Source organism: Sciurus vulgaris (assembly GCF_902686455.1).
Source record: "Sciurus vulgaris genome assembly, chromosome: X".
Lineage (NCBI taxonomy): Eukaryota > Metazoa > Chordata > Mammalia > Rodentia > Sciuridae > Sciurus > Sciurus vulgaris.
Window position 1 is genome coordinate 132067292 of NC_136471.1, and position 22057 is coordinate 132089348.

The following is a 22057-nucleotide window of genomic DNA, read 5'->3' on the forward strand; positions in this document are numbered from 1 at the left end:
CTACAATCAGCCATTAGGGAGAAAGTGTGTCCTTAGCATTTAGTATATACCAACAGTGGATACTTAATAAATATCTGTACAAAAGTAAAGGAATCACTGAGTGATCTTCATGGGCCATGAGAAAGTCAAGAAGTAGAAAGTGCTGTTTTCCTCTTGCCCCTTTATTGTTGTAGAATTGCCAGACAACCTGTCCATTTTTAATCAGTCTTTATTTTCAGATAACTTGAAAGAGAAGTTAAGCATTCTAAAAACACAATCGGCTTCTGAATTGCCTTGTGTTTGGGAAATAGTACAGAGAACTGAAGGCCATGAACAAACAGATCTGGGTTCAAATCCAAGTTCTATCATTTACTGGATATATAACCTTGAAGAAGTGATTTAGTTGATTGATTCAGTTTACCAAGATGATAACAGAGGCTTACAATGTGGAAATTATAACAATGCATATGAAAAATTAACTTATTAAATACTGTTTTCTTCTACTTCAAGTTATTACTAATAAAGAAGTAACAAGAAGTAAATCCAGGTGATATATAGTTCCCAGCACCAGAGCAAGGAGTCACCTCCCTGCTTTAGGTGATCAGCTGGCACTGAAAGAGATTTAAGTGCTGTGAGGTTCAAGTAGCCAACTGGAGCCAGATGTGCTGTGATATAGCCACAAGCAGCTACCAATGTGGGCCCAACATTCTGACATGGCTGTGCAAGCCATCTGTTAAATCAGCAATTCAAACCAACGGGATCACTGTACTGAACTTTATCCTGTGGCCAGAAAGACTTCATTTGAGTCATGACTATCAGGGTTTTCCTCATTGTAATCAGTAGTTCAGGTTAAACAGCAGACTAAAAGAGCCTAGTAGGAGCCCTAGGGACAGAGCAATTTGATAAACCACTTGGATTAACTCCTAGATTCCATTCATAGTTGACTTTTTCCCTGGTGAGCTAACAGGCCCCAGGAAGCTCCACTGGCATCTCTACCCTTTTCATGAAAACAGGCAGGCCCAATTTCTGGACTCCAAGGCAACCTATTCACATGAAGAAGGGATTCTGTCTACACCAAGACTTCACAGGTCAGGCAAAGGAAACTGATGGGCAATATATTCAATTCTCAACACTGCAGAATTGTCAGCTTCCTCTACTGAAGAAGCAGATGCCACTTTAAAGACAGTGTCTTGAGGATTTTTACTGAGCATTAATAAAATTCTGTGTGGTACAGAAAGGAATGTAATTAAGTATAATTCCTTATTTACCCAAACATCAAGGGCATAAAAAGTCCATGGAAATGCAGAAACCAATCTTGCTGAATGTCCCAGATCCATAAGACTCTAAGCACTGAATAACCTTTCTCCACAGACTTAACACTGCATTGGGGTTTCCCTACCATGCCCTTCAGAGTAGCTGCTCTAAGGTTCCCCTATATCTGCCTCTTCAAGGGTGTGCAGTCCAGAGTGTCCACACTCCTTGCAGCTGAGATTCTGGCTGCACTGGGTGTAGCTGATACATAATACACACCACCTTCTCTTAACTCAATTCTTTTCAATCACAGGCAAGGAACTTCCTACCAAGTTTTTCTGATATGTACTTCTGTTCCACTCTTTGAAAGACTGATTTGAGGGTCTCTTTTGGGACCTAACCAAACTCAGCCACATAATAGATAAAGTACCTAAGGGTTATGGGAAAGAAACATACTAGTAGGTTGAATCATAAGAAACTGCCAATATTCAGCACTTCTATGGCTACAAAAGTGGCAATTTTGTTTGGTTTAACCTTGCTTTTGCCAAGTAGCTTTCTGAAAGGTGTATGAACTACATCATCTCAGAACCAATTTTAAGTCAATGTTTCAGCTAGGCGTGACCTTGAGGCACCAAGTCTATTGGCATCTGATCCTGAGATCACCAAGAGATACTATATGGTGGGCCATAAAAGTCATCTCAATAGATTTCAAAATATTGAAATCTTACCTAGGTTAATCTCTGACCACAATGGAATTAGATTAGAAATCAATAACATGTCATCTTTTAAAATTCCCAACAACTTACTTTTAAAGAACCCATGGGTCAAAAACTGAATCACACAGAAAATGAGAAAATATTTTGAAAAGAATGAAAATAAAAATATAGTAATGTATGGGATGCAATTAAAGAGAGCTTAGAGAATTTGCATCATTAAGGCTATGTGAGAAAAAAAGGTCTAAAACCAGTGATCTAAGTTTCTACTTTAGGAAGTTAGAAAGAGAAGAACAATTAAAGATAAACTAAGTAGAAGGAAGGAAATAATAAAGAATAAAAATCAATACAATAGAAAAAAGATAAGAAGTAGGTAGAGGAAGAATGAAAACCAAAAGCCAGTTCATTGTAAAGAGAAATAAAATTGATAAAAGTATAGCTACACTTGTAACAAAGGAAAAGAAGACAGAAATTAATATCAGGCATGAAAGAGGAGACATACCTCATAGCCTACAGAGAGTCAAAGGATAACAGGGAGAGTCTATGAACATTACAGACTTGACAGCTCACATCATAGTTTGGCAAACTCCCTGTGGGCCAAATCTGGCTTATTACCTGTATTTACACTTTAAAAACACAGCCAGACACTCATTTACATGTTGTCTCTGACTGCTTTTGCACAAAAACAACAGCATTGAGTAGTTGGAACTAAGATCTAGTAGCCCACAAAGTATAAAATATTTACTCCTGGCTATAGAAAACTTTGCTGACTTTAAGATTAGATAAAAGGACAAATTCTTTGGAACATACAAATACCAAACCTGATTCAGGAGGAAAATGAAAAAAAAAAAACAAACAAACAAACAAAAAAAACAGCCCCATATCTATCAAAGGTATTGGACTCTATAGTTAAGAACATTCCCACAGAAAACTCCAGGTCTTTGTGGATTTTTAGATACATTCTCTCAAACAGTTAAGAAAGCATTAATATTAATCCCCTATAAATTCTTACAGTAAAATGAAGTGAAAAATTCTTGATTTATTCTGAGGCCAGCATTACCCCCAATATCATAATCAGAGAAAAAATTACAAGGAAACTATAGAGAGAAGAAACCTGTCTATAAAATTCAGCACTGAGCTGACCTATCACCTTTCAATGGAAAGTTTTAAAAAGAACTTGTATGAACTGGGGTTCTAATTAGAATGAGGTATATTCCATGCTTGTATAATTGTATCAAAATGGATTCTACTGTCATGTGCAACTAACAAGAACCAGTAAAAAAACTTGCATGAATCAAAATCTGAAGACCAGGAGATAGATGACTTAGAAGCAAAACATCATTGTACCTGAGTTGCCTCCATTCCCTCAAGGTCCATGGTAAGAAAGATATCTTACATTCCTATTACAGAGACAAAACCTCACCATTGTCCAGTTTCTATGCTTCTTTCACCTTTGACAGTAGAGCAATGAAAAGAGCACAAGACACGTGGCCCCTTGCGCTTAATTCCATTCTGACTTGCAACACAGAATAAAGCTATGATCACGTCTTTTATGTTCAAAGCTTGTCATCAGAGCCAAATACCTGATGACATGACAATTATGTCATCATAGACATAGATCCCCCTGTGCAACTTAGGTTTTGATAAAATAAAACCTACTGGTACTGACACCATATAGTCTCTCCAAGATCACTGGCCCCCAAAACATGGTAGTCATGCATGCCTACAGTAGACTATTGGGTGTGACAATTCTGTTGGGAAGGAACTGATTCTAACAGTGACTAACTGTGTCAGTTTAAACAAACAAACAAAAAAAAAGGATTTGACTTCTGAGACTAGACCTGGGTCCTTCCAACCCTGAGTACTCACTAAGTGCTAATAAAATGGGGGCCCATCTCTGGTAGCTTCTGAAACTAAGGAAGGGTTCCTTTGAAGAACAGTAGGGTATAGCCATTTACTTGGGGGTCAGATCCCTCTGATTCTTTGGGTTAGACTGGGTTCCTTCTTCAGCGTACTGCCCAATAGACTAAAGTCCAGGAAAGGCCTCTACAGAGAGACAGGAGCTGAGCATGTCTGCAGACTCCAAAATCTTCCCACCCAGGAATAAGGGAATCATTCCCCAAGAGGTCACTCCAGACAAACAGTATTAAGTGCAGTGGTCTCTGAGTGAAGCTTCTTCAAAACTGACAATCACGAGACAGGAGGTTGTCTCACATCACAACCTAGAATTTTGTTAGCTCATTTGTTTTTCACTTTTCCCCACCTGAATGTATCTTCATGAGGGGAGGGACCTTTCCTTTCTTTTTTAAAAATATTTTTTAGCTGTCAATGGATCTTTTTTATTTTATTTATATATGGTGTTGAGTATCAAACCCAGGGCCTTGTACTTGCCAGGCAAACACTCTACCACTGAGCCAAGATTCCAGCCCTAACCTTTCTTTTTTTTTTTTTTTTTTTTTTTTGGTTGAATACTTTTTTTTTAATGTTCAATGACAAATTTAATATAAGCTCCTTAAATGTTTGCAGTAAAACAACAGGTAAATGGTGACAGTAAGAAAATTTAAAGTTAAACTTGATGTACTTCATTCTTAAGACTAATTTGAGTCTAATTCCTGAGGTTGAAATTTTTGTTGTTGTTGCTTGCTTGGTTCTGCTGCAAAAGCTCTTCCTTTTCTTTCTTTTTTTTTTTTTTTAACCTTTCCTTTCTTAATCACCACCATATTTCAACATTTGCACACAAAGTGAGCACTCGATAAATATCCATTAGCTAATAGTATGCAATTGGAACCTTTACAAAGCCCATTTTGCCCAAGTAAAGTTGGGCATTTGCAGGATAACTTAGCAGGGAAATGGCTTTTAAAGTCACAGGAGTTCAGTGAAGGGGACAAGTCAACTCACAGCTGGCATACGAGCGGCTGTCGTCCTCACACAGTTTGTGCAGTTGCTGGTATTCCTCCTGGGCCAGCTCGAAGCGCTGCTGCTTGATCTGGTATATTTCTTTCTTGGCATTGAGAGCCTCCTGGGCTACAATTAAATACTCCTTCAACATCCGTTCCTGCTCTCGCCTCCACTGTTCTCTTGGATCCTCAATCTGGGTAAGCTCTAAAATGAAGATGATAAGAAAAATGAGTGTCTTGAGGGTAACATCTGTAGGTTGACCAATGGTCATGCAGTTATGTTACTAGTCAATATGAAAATTGACTACCAGGATGCACACTGTAGAAGATTTTACATCGTGAACTTTTCTGAAGTGCATGAACCTTTCTGAAGTGTGGAGCACCTTCTACCTTCTACTTATGCATCCACAGTTCAGACAAAAAGAAAATGCTACAGGTATGAAATAGTCCAGTGGAGGAGGGAAGACAATAAAATTCTTTCATCAATAAATACCATACTTTAAATAAGTGCCAAAGGAGATGAACCTAATGAGTTTAGAACTGTTAATGAATATTTGTGGAATGGATATTTACAATGTTCTTCTCACTGACTTCTTCACCACTGGATGATAAAAATACTATTGTCCCTGCTGGCTTGCTCCTCTTTGCCTTTTCTCTTCTCATTCTCCTCCCACCCACAATTCCCCACATTTCCCATTCCTGCCTTTTACTATGCAGGCTCTTGGAAGGCCCACACCTACCTCTGGCTCTAACCCCTGTCCTGAGCTCCAATCTTTTATTCCCAACTGCCTCCTAGACACATCTCCTTCTGGACAGACCCACAGCAATTCTGAGCCAGTCATCTGAAGCACAACTTGTTCTCACAAACTGCCCTTTCACTATCAGAAGCGAAACCAAACTAAACAACACACAACACCACACTGCTTCCCTCTCTCAGTGAGCAGAATCTGGATCCATCTGCTTAGTCAGCCTGGGAATCCCATCTGAGTCTCATCCTCAACTCCTCCTGCTTGTCTCCCTCCAAGAATACTCTGAGGGTCATCAAGAAGTGGTGATTCCTGCTGCTGGATACACTAATGACTGACTACATGCCCTTTTCTCTGTCTCTCCTTCCTTCAATCAGGGCCTCATGATCATCCCCCACAGTCCTGCAGCTTCTTGTCTCATGCCACCAAACCCACCCTCAGGGCACTTACCCACATTATCTTCCTAATTCTGCTGCAACTCTCTTCCACAAGTACCTCTTCTAAAGCACAAAGTCCAGTCTCCACAACTTGAGTCCCAAAACTAATTTCCAACTTCATCTCTATTTTGTGTCCTTTTCCTCACAAACATCCTCTGCATAGACAACTTTTCCCAAGTCACCAGATGTGCCTGACTAGCTCATTGGTGCCTTTGTTTATGCTGCTTCTGTCCTCTCTGACCACCAGGACAGCCTATCACCTTTCAAGATTTCATTACAAAGACCCTCTGTTTTGAAACCTACTCTGGCCCTCCTGGTCCTTGTCTGTCCTCTGCACTGCTGACAACACCATTCTTTTATATTTTTTAAATTTTTAAATTTTTTTATTTTTATTTTTTATTTTTTTAATTAAAATATCTTTATTTTTACAGACACATTTTGATTCATTGTACACATATGGGGTACAACTTTTCATTTCTATGGTTGTACACAATGTAGATTCACACCATTCATGTACTCATACATATATATATGGTGATACTGTCTGTTTCATTCTACCGTTTTTCCATCACCACCCCCTCCCACCCCTTTTTCCTCTACACCATCCAAAGTTCCTTTGTTCTTCTCTTCTCCCCATTATCCCCCCCCCCATTATATATTGTCATGCACTTATCAGAGAAAGCATTTGGCCTTTAGTTTTTTGGGCTTGGCCTATTTCACTTAGCATGATATTTTCCAACTTCATCCATTTACCAGAAAATGCCATAATTTTATTCTTCTTTATGGCTGAGTAATGTTCCCTTGTGTATACATACCACAGTTTCTTTATCCATTCGTCAATTGAAGGGAATCTAGGCTGGTTCCACAATCTAACTATTGTGAATTGAGCTGCTATGAACATTGATGTGGCTGCATCATTGTAGTATGCTGATTTTAAGTCCTTTGGGTATAAACCGAGGAGTGGGATAGCTGGGTCACCACCTGTACCAGTTGGCACATACTTATTTCTGTATTTTTTGTTTCCCAGGTGAATTATGAACCCTGGACAGCAAAGGTGCTGCCTTATACTTTATATTCTCAGGATCTTCCCTCAATTTATAGAGTGAAAGGATATCAGGTCATTAAAAAGGAATGAAGTACTGACATGGCTACAAAATGGAGAAACTTTGAAAGCATCATGGTAAATGAGAGAAACCAGACACAAAAGGTCACACAGTGTATGATTCCACAGATATGAAATGTCTAGAATGTGCAAATGCACAGGGACAGAAAGCAAAAGCAGCTAGCAGAGACTGAGGGAGAGGACAACATGGAAGGACTGCCTAATGAGGATAGCTTTCCCTTTGGGCTGATGAAAGTGTTTTGGAACTAGCAGAGGTGACAGTTGTATAATATTGTGAATGTACTAAATGCTACTGAACTGTTCACTTTAAAATGTTCATTTTGTGAACTGTGAATTTCACCTCAAAGTGGTCAGTAAGGTAAATTTTATGCTATGCTTGTTTCCCTGCCCCCCACACAAGTGTGCTTGCTAGATGTTCCAAAGCAGGTTCTCTTGGAAACATCATTCCCATCCACTTTCCTGCCTATACCCCTAATCAGCCCTTTACACTGCCAAACCAGGCTCTTAGAAAGCCTCTCTAGGCCTTGAAAGCTTATATGGGTAAAGATAAAACAAAACAAAAAAACAAAAACAAAAATCAGAGTCTGGCTCTAGCCCCAGAATTCAGATTCAGTGGGACTGGGGTGGGGCAGAATCAGTACTTTCGTAATTGCCCGGATGTTCCTGATGTTTATTCAGCTGCATGACACCCTAAAGCCAGCCAACAGCATTGTTAACACTGTTCTAGGGTCCTGGAGGGTCTTAGGAATCTTGAGGCTATCAACCCAGAGCCCCTCTGGTACCTCACCCCACCTGCGCAGATCAAATATTAACATTTGGTTCCTCAGATCTTTGCTTTAAAGAGTTTCAAAGCTGTGCCATCAAGAGTTGGGTTCCTTGAAGGTCTCAGATGAAGGAGGTGATGTGACCCCAGAGCTGCTCTCCTAATTGCTCACCACCCCGCCCCCCACACACACATGCTAAGTCATCCTTTGTGTTCCTGGTGGCTGGAAGAAAGTCCTTGGTGACTATTTTCTTTTAGTCTTCTTCATGGTGACTTTTAGAGTGTCAAACCTTTGATGGTGGAGAATGGGTCTTACTTTCCTGGGTGCCTAGGGCTTGAACAGAGTGGGCAGTTCAAAGGTGCTCTATAAACACTTGCTGTGATTCAGTGAGTGAGCCGGCAAGGAATGTCATGGTAAACAAGGGGCGCTGAGGGATGAGTGCTGAGTTTACAAGAAAGACGGGCCAGAACAGGTCCTAGGCCACAAGAGCAGCAGGCAGGCTTTCTGGAAAGGTTGTGTAAGGCGAATGTCTACACCATTTGGTGAGCATCTATACCACAGGAGCCCAGGAAGACTAAAGCCTGGTGGTGTAGCCACACTGCTCAGTCCCATAGCATAGCTGTTTCATAGAATGAGAGGGTCTTGGGTATCAGGAACTACCTCTTACTCCATCAGCTGAGAGGGCCACCCGGATAGTCACATTCACCCAAACACACAGCCATGAGGTGGCAAGCCAACTGAGGGCCACTGGAAGGGCAGTCTTCAGCTGGGGCTTCTCAACTCTTCTGCCAGGTACCTCTCCCCATCCAGTGGGTGGCGGATCCACCTAGAAGCCCTCTTGCCACTTGGATAGCGGCATGAAAGGCCAGTCGGGCCAGGAAAGTATTTATCTCCTGTTTTCAATCATCACTGGCCAGTCTTTGGATAATGGCTGCAATTGTACAAGGCTTAGTGACAGGCATTGGAAACCCTACTACCTGACAATGCCATTCAATATCTGAGTCAGGAAGACGCACAATGTTGAAACATTGTGGGCAACCCAAAACTCGGGAATCAGCCCTGAAGACACCAACCTGGGGCCAATTATACTAAGGGAACATGAAGCACCACAGGACTGGAGAGAGAAATAATTTCAAAATCCCTCAGGTGGGGGCATCATGCATCTTCAGAACCACACTTAATAAGTTGAAAGAGAAAACAAGGCAAGGGAAAGCCATATTTCATATCCCTAGTAGTAAAATGACAAAGACAGAAATAGCAAAGGAAGCTAGAAGGAAAATGGGAGTGAGGAACCCTAGCTGGGATTGATTCCAGAAAGGCCGATGAAGAAGCAGAAAGCCAAGAGCTAGAAGTGGAAAATGGATCTGGGATGACATGGAGCCTCTGTATCAAGGTTTCCCTGTCTTCCCATTTTTGGTCAGGCCATTCTTTGTTAGGAGACCATCCTGTGCACTGTAGGATGTTTCGCAGCACCCCTGGTCTCCACCCATTAAATGTCAGCAGCACCTCTTTTAGGCACAGCTATTGTGAATGCCTACAGGTATTGCCAAGTGTCCCTGGAGGACAAAGATCATCAGTTTGAGAGCCACTGCTCTAAATAGTTCTACAAAAGACACTGGCAAGATCAAAGACCTGTCACCTTTACACCATTGTCTCCCTTCACACATGAAGATCAAAAGGTTTGGTGTGTTAAGGCAAACACTTGGGCACTTGCTGTTCCAGGAACTTGTTAAGTTCTACTTTACAATAAACCTTTCCATTATGAGAGGTATTTTTGTTTCCAGACTGCTTGGGAAATTTATTGCTTATACTAAATATTAAAACCCTGCATTGAACACATTACATTCAGTCCTTAGCAAGACATAAGTAACTGCTTCATGCACTGAGCACTCAGGTAATGAAAACTTTACATTACATGTATAAAATCCATTCCATGTTGCATCAGACAGTAATGATTGTTTTGCTTTATAAAATAATGCTTTAACATTTTTTAAAAATATTTTTAGTTGTCAATGAATCCTTTATTTTATTTATTTATATGTGGTTCTGAGTATTGAAACCAGGTCCTCACACATGCCAGGCAAATGCTCTACCACTGAGCCATAACTCCAGCCTCTGTTTCAGCATTTTTTTTTTTTTGAGATTCAACCTGAACACTCACTCACATGTAATTATGGCAAATGTGGCACTCTACTTACTATTTATGTGGTCCATATAATAAATTCCAATTTGTTTATCATATACAGTTTCCCATCCTAAAGGAAGTTCGTCCCCAACACAATCGGCAAAGGTCAATGGCTTTGTTATCCTGCAAAATAAAATAATGAAAACAAATTTGAAAGTCAGGTTAGTTTTGTATAGCTGTGCTGATCTAGAATTAGTTTTAGAACAAAATTATACATTATCTTATCTAACTGACTGCTTTTGCCACAACTATTCGGTTGGAAAACAAATTCACCAGCTTTGCCTAAATAACAATGTTAGTACACTTATAATTAAAAGCATTACTATCTCAAAGTGCACTTTAAATACCAGCAAAAACAGATATTGACAGTTACCAACAAAACAGGTAAAACAAGCATCTTCTTCCACACAGTGTATTAATGAGGCGATGACAATGGAATGTGACTCTTCCAGAATTGGAGAGCACCCATGCTCTGCTCTCTGTGAGAAATGCTCTCCCTTACAACTTTCAGTTTCCATCCAACACACATGAACACCAGCTTAAACCTATGCAAAATGCACTTGCAGCATTTTCACCTACTCATGGTCATAAGTTAAAGAATCAAATGTCAACCATCAAGCAAGCGCAGAAAGTCAAGCAAGGTAACAATCCAATGAGATGCCTTCTGAGCACTTCCTGCACTGTTTATATAATAAGAATCAGAAATTTCAAAGGATCTTTTTTTGTTTTTCTAGAGAAAAAAAAAAAAAACAGCAAAAGCACGTTGTCTACAAACTTCTCTCCTTGGGGGAAATTTAATTAACAAAACCTGAGCTTGACAAGAGATAGAGGAAATTGTTTTTCATGGATTTCTTTGGGCAGAGTTTGCCCCTCCCCCACCGCCTTGATCATGTTGATTGACAAGATGGTTTTAGGGCAGCAGCTGTTGTATAAAATGGGACACACCTATAATTGTCTGAGTCTGGGCAGCTATCTCTTTGGTTGTCTCTATAAATGCACACTGACTGGTATGCATGGGAATCCGATAACCTAAATTTCACAAGCTCAATCCTCCCACTTCTTCTGTTCAAGTCCCTGGCCCCAGGAAAGTGAGACATCACACCCACAGCCAGGCCCCATAAATTGAATTTTGAACATATGATTCCCTAAACTGGTTGGACAGCAAGGCTATCTCTCCCAGTAGCATTGAGAAATTGATAAACATTATCAGAACAACTCTGATTTTAATCTTCATTTAATCTTAGTTTTAAATATATGGTTTTAAGAAGTTAAAGTTAATATAAAAACAAAAGTATCCAGAAGGGAAAATAGGGTATACACATCCTCCCAAATATTGCACACTCAAAAACAACCACATCACAAGATGAGCTATTGTATGCTCCGTCCTATCTCTCAGCACTGACATCCATAGCAGGATTTCTTTACCAATTGGAATGGTGAGATGGTAGTGTGATTCCAAGTCAAGTAAGTAGCAGTAGGGTGTTGTACATGAATGAAGTCCTAAACTGTACCAAATCACAGCAAAAAATAATCTACCTCAACTCAAATTGATATCACTGCCATTCCAGCATAATAATATTCAAGAATAGGCCTAGAGAAAAATGACCAAACCAGGTACGTTCTAAGCATATTTATATGATCTCATTTAATCAACAAATATAAGTGGGAACCCCATCCTTATGGCACTGCCGAGCCTAATCCATTTACTTTACAATGCAAGTAATACTTCTGTCATTTTGGTGAATTTAATTTTGGCTTTACATAGAAGCCCCAGCCACCATCTTTACCACAACATATGAGACCCCAAGTGAGAACTGCCCAGAGGAACCCTTCCAAATCCCCACACCATAGAAATCATGTGAGACAATGCTCACTGTGATTTGAAGCCACTAAATTTCAGGTGACCTATCATGCAGCAAGAGAACTAGTGCCTAAGCCCTTCACAGTCCATCAGACATTGGAAATGACATTAATGGTGAGGGTACAGGCTGTCATCTAGCAGCAGCACTGAAATGCACAGAGCACATTTAGTCCTACTCGAGAACATTAAAATAAATCTACACCACTCATCTGACTTATCTATCAGAATGTCACATCCTCAAGATGTCCAGATAGTTGTGGCTTTATTGAATATAAACAAATCCTGGTATGATTTTCAATAGCAGCATCAAAAATGCTTTGATTTTTGTGTGTTTGTATGAATATATAAACAGATCCCATCATTATGCACAATTATAACACACAAATAAAAGCATATGGAAAAAATATTTAGATTTACTTCCCTAATTATCACCCAAAATGTTCATGAGACAGGGACTTTGTGGTTTTCTCTTGCACAACACATACTATCATGGATACTCTAAACTATATTAGTATAAAAATGAGATTTTTTCTCTCAAGAAAGGTCTCAGCAGGTAACATTACATCAGCAATGAGTAAATCTCTTCTGATAAGTTATTCAGTTTCAGAATCTATTGATCACATCTCTACAACGAGAAGAGTTGAATAATATTGTCCGAAGGGCACTGCCTGGGTTTTGGAACACTGGAGTTCTTTTGGCATTAGCTTTTCAGCAAGGGGTGTTTTGGGCTATTGTTGGCTAAAAAGTGTGGTCCTGCAATGTCAGGGTAAGACTAGGAACCACCCACAAGAGGATCTCAGGCTTGGCTGGGGGATAACCAGCACTCTGAGCAAAGTGGTAGGCCTCATCCTAGATAATGTCATGATCCTTTGTCTTGCCAATTATCATCCCCTCACTTGCATGGAGACACTGATGCCCAAGGACTTTTCCTCAAACCAAGCAGCTCTGTGCAAAAGTGCATACTATTCAGTTTGCCAGGGCAAGTTCCCTGGGCTGGTATGAAAAGTCTTCCCCAAGTCTATACAAAGTTTCCAGCTCATTCTACTTCATCTCCCTATCATTCCCCCAACTCCAAGCACCCACACAACCTGTTATAGGTAGATAGGTCTGTCGTTCTGCCCCACAAAACATCATATGCATTCCAGTCTGAGCATCTTGTCTTCAGCCTTGCCTGGACCTGTGGATAAGCTTTCTATACCCCTGTCATGCCCAATTCCCACTTGTCCTGCAAAGTCCAGCTCAATTCTCTACAAATTATCAGTAACATTTTATCTGACTCCCAAAACCCTACTGTCTCCACTGTGTGGGAGCCACTTCTGTTTTCATGTTACTGTGCCCACTAGGCACGTTTATTACATTTATGCACACTCTCCACATAAATGAAAGTTAGCTGTTTAGCCTCCTCACTCAACTAGAACCCAGGAGTGATTTCAGAAGGGAAGGAGGCTTTTGAAACAGACTAAAGCACATTTTCTCTACTCCTTGCTGAGAAGTCACAGCTACAGTGGCCCTAAATACATGCGTGCCTCCAATTTCAGACAATTGGTCCTTTTGTTTGAACTACTCTAACACCCCTAAATTGACCTTCGATGCCAGATTCTAGGCACTTCCCAATGTACCCAATATCCAGATCTTTGAATAGAAAAAAAAAAAAAAGTTTGGAGAGCTCAGGAATCTTTCAGGTCTGTTTGGCACCATGTGGGCACTTCTGACAATTTTACTGCATGATTTTCAAACTGTCATTGGTAGAAACACAGAACGATCTCAGGGTAGCGACAACATGGACCACAAGGAGGAAGAACCATGAAAACTCGTAGCAGCTTGGATCACATATGGTTTAACGCATTTTGTTTATATTATTTTATCAAAATGAATGGAAATGAAACTGCTAATGTTGGCAGAGAGGTTTATGAATTTTATGCAACTAAGAGAGAAGTGGAAATTGCTTGGTATGTAAAAAAGCTATAACATTAGATAACATCCAGACTGAGCTGAACCCAAAAAGGAAAAAAAATGAATTTAATGGAACTTAACAAAAAGTTAGAAACATGTCAAAGACCGAATTGGAGATATTTAAATCTTTCTTAGCTCTCCAACTTACCCCAGTGCAAGTATAAACCTTTCAGCTTTCCCACATTATTTACATAGTATACAGAAGCAGGGGAATAGTAACATTGTAACTTGTTTCCCTTACAAAAAAGCAAAAGAGAAAAATTAGAAGCAGAAAAGGACACATTATTACAAGCAGTCAACACAGAGAAAACAGTGGCATATTAATAGGTGGAAGGAGACAGGAAAACTACAAACAATAAAACAGGGGAACTCAAACTGCCAACGGCCATTTAATAAAAGGTGAAAAAAAAAAAAAAAAAAAAACCCTGGATGCCTCAGCCTCTCCCAAGTCCTCCTCACCATCCAATAATTCCTACTCACAAAGACTACTGTGAATTTATTTATGCCTACTTTTTTTCTCACTGGTAAAATTGGTATTTTTCTGTTGGTATGTCAAATGCAACCAATCCAAAATTCCATGTCATAGTTTCTGCAGAAGAACCTAGCATTTATGGCTTTGTAATTAATTCTTGATACTTTACGAATAGGATCCAACCTATATCTTTAGCCTAATCTCCTACCCTTCTCCCTGTATATTCTTAATTTTAATGCCCAAAGCTGTTTCTGCATTAACCAAGGCTGTGTAACTACTAATTCTGTGATTAAATTGTCACTAGGGAGAACGTCTTGTATTTTTGTAAATGTAATTGATTTTTATTATTATTTGCAATTGCTAGTTCAAATGCTAAGCACACAATTAAAAATAATGGCAAAACTAAAAAGAAAAAGCACTTTGTTCTATGCTATTTCTCTACTCCATTTCATCCAGCTGTGATGGGATTCCCCACATTGATACTTTCTCTTGCCCTTTGTACAGAGGTAAAATTATGTGAGTTCTACGTTTTCCATCACTCCCATTCACCTCCCCAGATGAAGCCTATCAGTATCTAAGCACCACTTTTTAAAAACAGGGATAAGTGGATTTGCAAAGGGAGGCTGTCAGGAAGTCCCAAAGTAGAACATTCTGGAGTAGGTAGGGCAAGCAGATCAGCTGATGTGGACAGTCTCTTATTTCTGATCTCTGATTTCTGAACAGGGAATAAAAAGTTTAGGCAATACAATTTAAGCAAATAAATGAGCAAAATTCAACCGGTCTTCTTACAAAAGCATGGTTTAGGTTTTTAATGTCAAAGATCCTTTTTTTCTTTTCAACAAATTAAAAAACCTCCTTGTTAAGTACACAGTGGGGTATTGCTGGTGCCCAGGTAGGGCCACAGATGGGTAAAAGATATAAACTAGGAGACAGTTGCCTGAGGAAGGGAGGAGGAAGGCATTCAGGGTTGCAGCCTTCACACTGGTATTTCTTCCAGGTTCCGTCTTCCCTCACAGGAATGCCACCCCAGGTTCTTGAGTTCTGATCTCCCCCCAAATTTGATGCTAGACTTTTCCTGCCAACTCCATCCCATAGTCATTATGCACAGACTTGGGGGGGGGGCATTGTTTCCATTACATGAAGTTTTGGAAATACACACAAATAGGAGAGAATGTCCATTCAAACCACCACCAAAATGAAACCATTACTCCTACTTAGATGTGTTTTTCTTCTCCTTTTTAAAATGCATTCTTTTTATTTGTTTTTTTTTTCCTAACATAGTCATGATCATATAGTAAATGTAATTTTCTATTCTACCTTTTCCACTTAATTTTGGAACATGATTACTTACTAATTCTTGAGTCTCTCTAAAATTACTGGAGCCAGCCTAAACTACAGCAAAAGAATTGTGTCCCCCACCTTGTCATAAATTATTTATAGACATCATCTGGAATAGGTGAATAGCTCAAGCTCCTCAAGTTCCTCAAAAACAATTACTCCATCTACACTACCTTTGACCTGTTCCAGGATAGAACATGAAGTAGGTGTTCAATAATGTTTGCAAAATAAATAAATCACATTTGTACAAATCATTCACTCCAGGGATTAACACAATTTACCTAAGCACTCTCCTATTATTGACATCTACATTATTTCCACATTTTCATGAGCATATCCGAGAGTCATTAATTTTAGAAAACAGTGTAGCAATTTCTTAAACAGCTAAATAAAGTTATTACCATTTGACTGAGCAATGATCTCCTAGGTATGTATACAAGAGAAATGAAAACATCTGTCCACACAAAAACTTGTACACAAATGTTCATAGCAGCACTATTCACAATAGCCAAAAATGGAAACAACAGCCATTAACTAATGAATAGATAAATAAAACAAGGTCTATCCATACAATGGAATATCATTTGACCATAAGAAAGAATAAAGGACTGGCACACACTTCAGTGGGGATGAACCTTGAAGTCATTGTGCCGGGGGTGGTGCAGGGAGTGAGGAGAGGTGACATGAAAGAAGCCAGACACAGAAGGCTACATGTTATGTGATTCCATCAATAGGTGAAATCCAGAATAGGCAAATCCACAGAGACAGAAAATAGATCAGAGGTTGCCAGGGGCTGGAGAAAGGGGGAATGGGGAGAGACTGCTAATGGGTGCAGGGTTTCCTTTTGGGAGCCACATATTTGTGTTCTGTAATTACATAGTGGTGACAGTCACAAAATTTTGTGGATATACTAAGCCCAATAAACTGTACACTGTGGAATATTATGGTCTATGAAATATAATGAAAGAAATATCTATGTGTATAAAATTCATAAGCTCTATTGACAATCATTTCTTAAGATTCCCAGAAATAAATTACAAGGTTAAAAGACATGAAGATTCCTCTCCCATATCTTAAATTCAATGTAAAGATTCAACTAGTAAAGTTGAAAGAACAGGGAATAAAATCACTCATTATCCAGAAACCCTGATTCACATTTTAGTTTATTTTTCCCTACATTTTCTCATAATTAATACTATCCTAGATACAATTTCACACACTGATTGTTTTAGTTGGGTACTTCATGTCTTTTAGCTCTCTCAGCATCACTATCTATGATCTTTATCATGTGATAAAACCACAATTTACTTACTAGGCACCTCCCTTCAACTATTTAGCACATCCCTATCATCTATCTGCTCTTTATTGTCAATAATGGGTATGTGCTTACCATTACCTTATATTCCCACCAGAAGGGAAGAGGTCTTTTTCACCACCCGCTGGGGATGTTTTTAATGCATTTACTCAAAAGCTCAGAATAAATCCATTTGGTAAAAGAGTACTTCACCTTCAGGGAACAAGCAGGTAGGGCATACAGGAGTTGAATAGTATTTTCAAAACACTGGGGAGACAGGAGGAAATGGTGAACATGAACTGAAAACCAAGAGCCACCACTTTGTTTGCCCTCAACCACCGCCCAGAGATCTTGCCACTGCAGATTCTACCCTTTAAAAATCACATTTTTTGGTCTCAGCAAAGCAAATAAATCATTTTCTGGGTATTCTTAAGAGAGTGGGGCAATAAAAAGAAAGAGAATGATGGATGGCACATGACCTTATGATGGGGAGATTATTCTGGATTATTTTGTGGGCCCTTTCATCTGTCACATCCTACTGGGTTGTTTAAGAGGTGGCACTGGACCATCTATGTGCCATTTCTAAGGGAGCTGTTTCCTACCATGAACCCTTGAAAATTATTCCATCTTTCTGCAGGCCTCATTTTCCTAATCTTTGTGGATAATCAGACAAGTTCATGGGATTCCATTAGCTGCCTCTGGTTGCACCATGGAAGACTAGCTCACGGTCACACTCTATTCTGCCCACCCTCTCCTCTCCCCAGCAGGCTTGCATCAAACTGGATCACTTGCTTTTACTACTATAATGAATTACCACAAAATTATTATAAATAAAATTATTCTTTTGTAGTTTTGGAGTTCCACAGGCCTGCTCGCCTTCTGGAAGCTCTAGGAGAGAATCCAATTTCTTGTTTCTTCCAGCTTCTCAAGCTCTCCTTCAGTCCTTGGCTGTGGCCCCTTCCTTCTTCCTTTTTCAGGATGCTGTCTCCCTCATTCTCTTTTCTCCTTTCTCTTCCACTTCTAAGGACCTTTGCGATGATATTGAGCTCAGTCAAATAATCCAGGCCAATCTCTCCATCTCAAGGTCATTAACTGAATCGTATCTGTCAATTCCTTTTTGCCATATAAGACAACTTCCTGACAGGTCACAGGGATTAGGGCATAAGCATCTTGGGAGCCATCATGCTGACAGCCGCAAGACAGCAACTGGGGAGTCTGAAGGGTTGAGAGAATGGTATAGCAGTGGATGGCAGTCCTGTACCATCCTCTCTCCAGGTCAGGGCTCAGGGGTCTGGAATATCCAACACCAACTATAATGAATAGTAGAAAATTAGGGGTGGGCACCAGAAAATGGAAACAGAGAACAAAGCATAAACACTGATTCTGTATACATTTTCTTTATCAAAAGGAAACCAGAGTGATCCTTCAGCAATTGTCCTATACTTTCCTCAGTCTCTTGGAACAAAATAATCTTTATATTTTCAACTCATGCTTGCTTTTAATATGCTATTCAGTGAGGATACTATAAATCTTAACTTCAGTTCCAAACCAATCCTGAAGAAATTATAATGACTTCCTTCACCTTTTCTAAGGCACCTGGCTTCCAGTGAGTTTTGAACCCACTAGAACTTGGACACCAGCCTGTTTGTGGTTGCTTATGTGGCAAATTGGACTCTGTGTGCTGTGCTAGTAGTAGCTTCTCCAAGCTTTTGGTGGCATAACATCTACAACACAGAGCCAAGGTTCTCACTCAGCAGTGAGCAGTGTTTCTCAGATCCCCAGGGATGTCAGTTACTCCCAAAGTGAAGTTTAAAAGTTCTTTTAGAAAGATGCTGCATTTGTCTGCCAATGTTTTAAACAGTGGTGAATGTACCACAAACCTGCCACATTAGTCCTGAAAAGCCATTCAGAATAATCATTTAAATGTATGGTTTTACCTCTGATATTTATTTAGAATATGCTTAAAAACTGAAGTGGCACTTGTCATCAAGTCCCAATTCTAGAATTTAGGGTGAAGAGTTATCATACCCATAACTTGCTCTAAACATTGCAACTGACATTCAATGTATTAATGAAACATGAGGGTTCTAATTAATGATAGAACCTTAGAACAGATCATTCCTAAATAATATTTGTGATTTCTGTGTGAAAATATTGAGTCTTCTTGTTTTTAAGTATACATTGTCAGTCTTTTCATTGTCTCTAACACAAAACTATCCCGGTTCATGGATAAATTCCCACACTAATCTGAAGAGTAAATGACTCCTCAACCTTACCTCAAGGGAAAAGGATATTTAGAAGTGCAAGCCTAAGACAAATGACCAGAGAACTGGTTACGGGTAAACCCCTTTGTTCAAGTAACACTAAAGTGCATCTGTAGGAGACCTCTGGTCTCCAAATCTTTGATCTGAAAAATGAAAGGCACATCACCAGATTTATCTCTCAGCTTCAGCAATTACAAGATGTAGCACTATTTTTACTGAGGTTTTTCTAAATGACTGTATCCCTCCGATGAACAACTTCCCACAGGGGTGCACATGTCTTTCTGAACCTCCCCTGCAAGGACACATGTTGGCAATGTTCCATAGCATAGCTTTTCACCACAGAGCAACAGGAGTTGGAGGAACCCATTAAGTCAACCAGCCTGAGTCTGAAGGTCAGTATTATCAATATCATTCAGGACACAAAACCCAAGAAGAAGTGCACCAAATGCATCTCTCAATAGCAAATAAAATGGTGCTGCTTTATCAATCAAGCCAATATTTAAAGACTGCCCCCTAAGTCAGCATTTGTTACTCAAATTAATAGAGCAGTATCAGTGCTATATGTCTCCTGAGCCCACAGAAAGGTCAAATACTTCCCAGCCTCCCTTGCAGCCAGGGTGTCCATGTGAATGAGCTCTAGCCAATGGAATTTGTGCTAAATTAATGTGGACCCCTTCCAGACTTATTTCATAAGATCCTGGCAGAATTCCCATGCCCTCCCTCTTCCCTTGCCTATTGGCCAAAAGCAGAGGATTCAAAAGAGGGTAGCAAAGTTCCAAAGATGGATGAGCCACACTATGGAAATAACCTGGGTCTCTGAACGATTATGCACATCAGAGGGTCTTAGAAGGCTCACCATTATCCAAAATAATCTGACATGGGCAAGTAAATTCTAATCTGCCAAGCAGCTGAAACTGTGGAGTTGTTTGTTAGAGCAGTTTACTGGCTAACACACTTGGAGATCTGGACAAAGGAGGGAAATAATCATAATCTATGAAAAGTCTGAATATTTAATCTAATTTGATGATGTGAATATCTTTAGTGATTTAGAAAAATTGTTAGCCAAGTACAGACATTTTTTGGTAGAGGATTTAGATAATTTGTCCCTCCCCGACTCCGTAGTCTTGAATTCTATTTCGGATAGTTCTTCTTACTTGCTAGTGTAGTCCTTCTTTGATATGGACATCTCCCCCAATTAGTCTGTGAGTTCCTTGAAAGAAAGAATGTTGTTTCTCTAATTAATTCTTCAAAGCCATAGTCCCAGAACTACAGGCCTTCATTAAAGTGTTTTATATATTAATCCAGCCAAATTTAGAAATTGATACCATGCAAAAACTAGAAAAGAGTCAATTAACAGTTGAGAAAAATTTGGAAAGAGAGAATGAAGAAAGAAAATGGCATTTTGGTTCTTCCTGTAAGCAGCCTCAGGTGATCTGTGAAAATGATCCGCTACTCTCTTGACCCAGAAAACTCCACAAAATCATGCAAATCGAGAGGTTCAAATCTTCGTGTTCACTTTAAGAACACCCGTGAAATCATGCAGGCCATCAAGGGTATGCATATCTGAAAAGCTACCAAGTATCTGAAGAATGTCACTTTAAAGAAGCAATGTGTGCCATTCCAGTGTTACAATGATGGACTTGGTAGGTGTGCCCAGGCCAAACAGTGGGGCTGGACACAGGGATGGTGGCCCAAAAAGAGTGCTGAATTTTTGCTGCATATGCTTAAAAATGCAGAGAGTAATGCTGAACTTAAGGGTTTAGATGTACACTCTCTGGTCATTGAACATATCCAAGTGAACAAAGCACCCAAGATGCACCACAGTACTTACACAGCTCATGGTTGGATTAACCCATACGTGAGTTACCCCTGCCACATCGAGATGATATTCACTGAAAAGGAACAGATTGTTCCTAAACCAGAAGAGGAGGTTGCACAGAAAAAAAAGATATCCTAGAAGAGACTAAAGAAACAAAAACTTATGGTACGGGAATAAATTCAGCATAAAATAAACACAAATAAAATAAAATTTAAAAAAAGAAAATGGCATTTTGATTTGAGCACTCAAATCCTAGATAATAAGAAAAGCAGGATTTGGGGCTGGGGAGATAGCTCAGTCGGTAGAGTGCTTGCCTGGTAAGCACAAGGCCCTGGGTTCGATCCCCAGCACCCCAAAAAAAAAAAAAAAAAAGAAAAGCAGGATTTGAGAGGCCAGGGTACTATGGGGTTAGTCCTCATTTGGACATCTCTTTTTTAAAACAATATTTTTTAATTGTAGATGGATGCAATACCTTTATTTTATTTACTTTTTTATGTTGTGCTGAGGCTGGAATCCAGTGCCTCACATGTGCAAGGTGGGCACTCTACCACTGAGCCACAACCCCAGCCCTGGACATCTCTTTTTAAAAACTAATCTATCCTTAGAAGGAAGAGTTGAGTGAAATATTATTGAAGACTTCCATCTTTTTGTCCTAATTCTCTAATGATCAAGCCAACCTCTGAGGTATGACATAGGCCTGTCCACCAAAGAGAGTGTCCAGAAAAGACAAAGAGGCATGATGTTCTATGCTCTGGCAAAGAATAAACTCTCCCAAGACAAATCAGCAGAGGAGGCATTTAGAAAAGCCTGGGATCATCTTCCCAGGCTCTGTTCCCCTAGTCATCTGATCCAACCGGTTCTCAAACATGTTCAGGCACTGGTGCAATGGAAGTCAGCACACCTGGGAAATGCCACCAACTAGTGACTGAATAAGTGTAAAGTCTCTCAGCATGTAGTTTAT

The 22057-nt window shown here is 39.7% G+C and overlaps 1 protein-coding gene, 1 long non-coding RNA gene and 1 pseudogene across 4 annotated transcripts in view; 2 read left to right on the forward strand and 1 right to left on the reverse strand.

Annotated features, from left to right (window-relative positions):
• The window catches only part of LOC306650885, a 461164-nt gene that overhangs the window by 172416 nt on the left and 266691 nt on the right, over positions 1-22057 (forward strand). The gene's annotated exons all lie outside the window — the stretch shown is intronic.
• WWC3 (WWC family member 3) overlaps positions 1-22057 on the reverse strand; it is a 113335-nt gene that overhangs the window by 61304 nt on the left and 29974 nt on the right. For both annotated transcript variants that reach the window (XM_079123128.1, XM_079123127.1), the window contains exons 2-3: positions 10109-10218; positions 4842-5045 (exon numbers count right to left, since the gene is read on the reverse strand). In XM_079123128.1, the coding sequence (XP_078979254.1) occupies positions 4842-5045; positions 10109-10218 (314 nt within the window). The remainder of the gene's footprint in view (positions 1-4841; positions 5046-10108; positions 10219-22057) is intronic.
• Positions 10225-21368, forward strand: LOC306650870 (large ribosomal subunit protein uL22-like; annotated as a pseudogene). The gene has a single exon. The product of its transcript is annotated as a large ribosomal subunit protein uL22-like (transcript).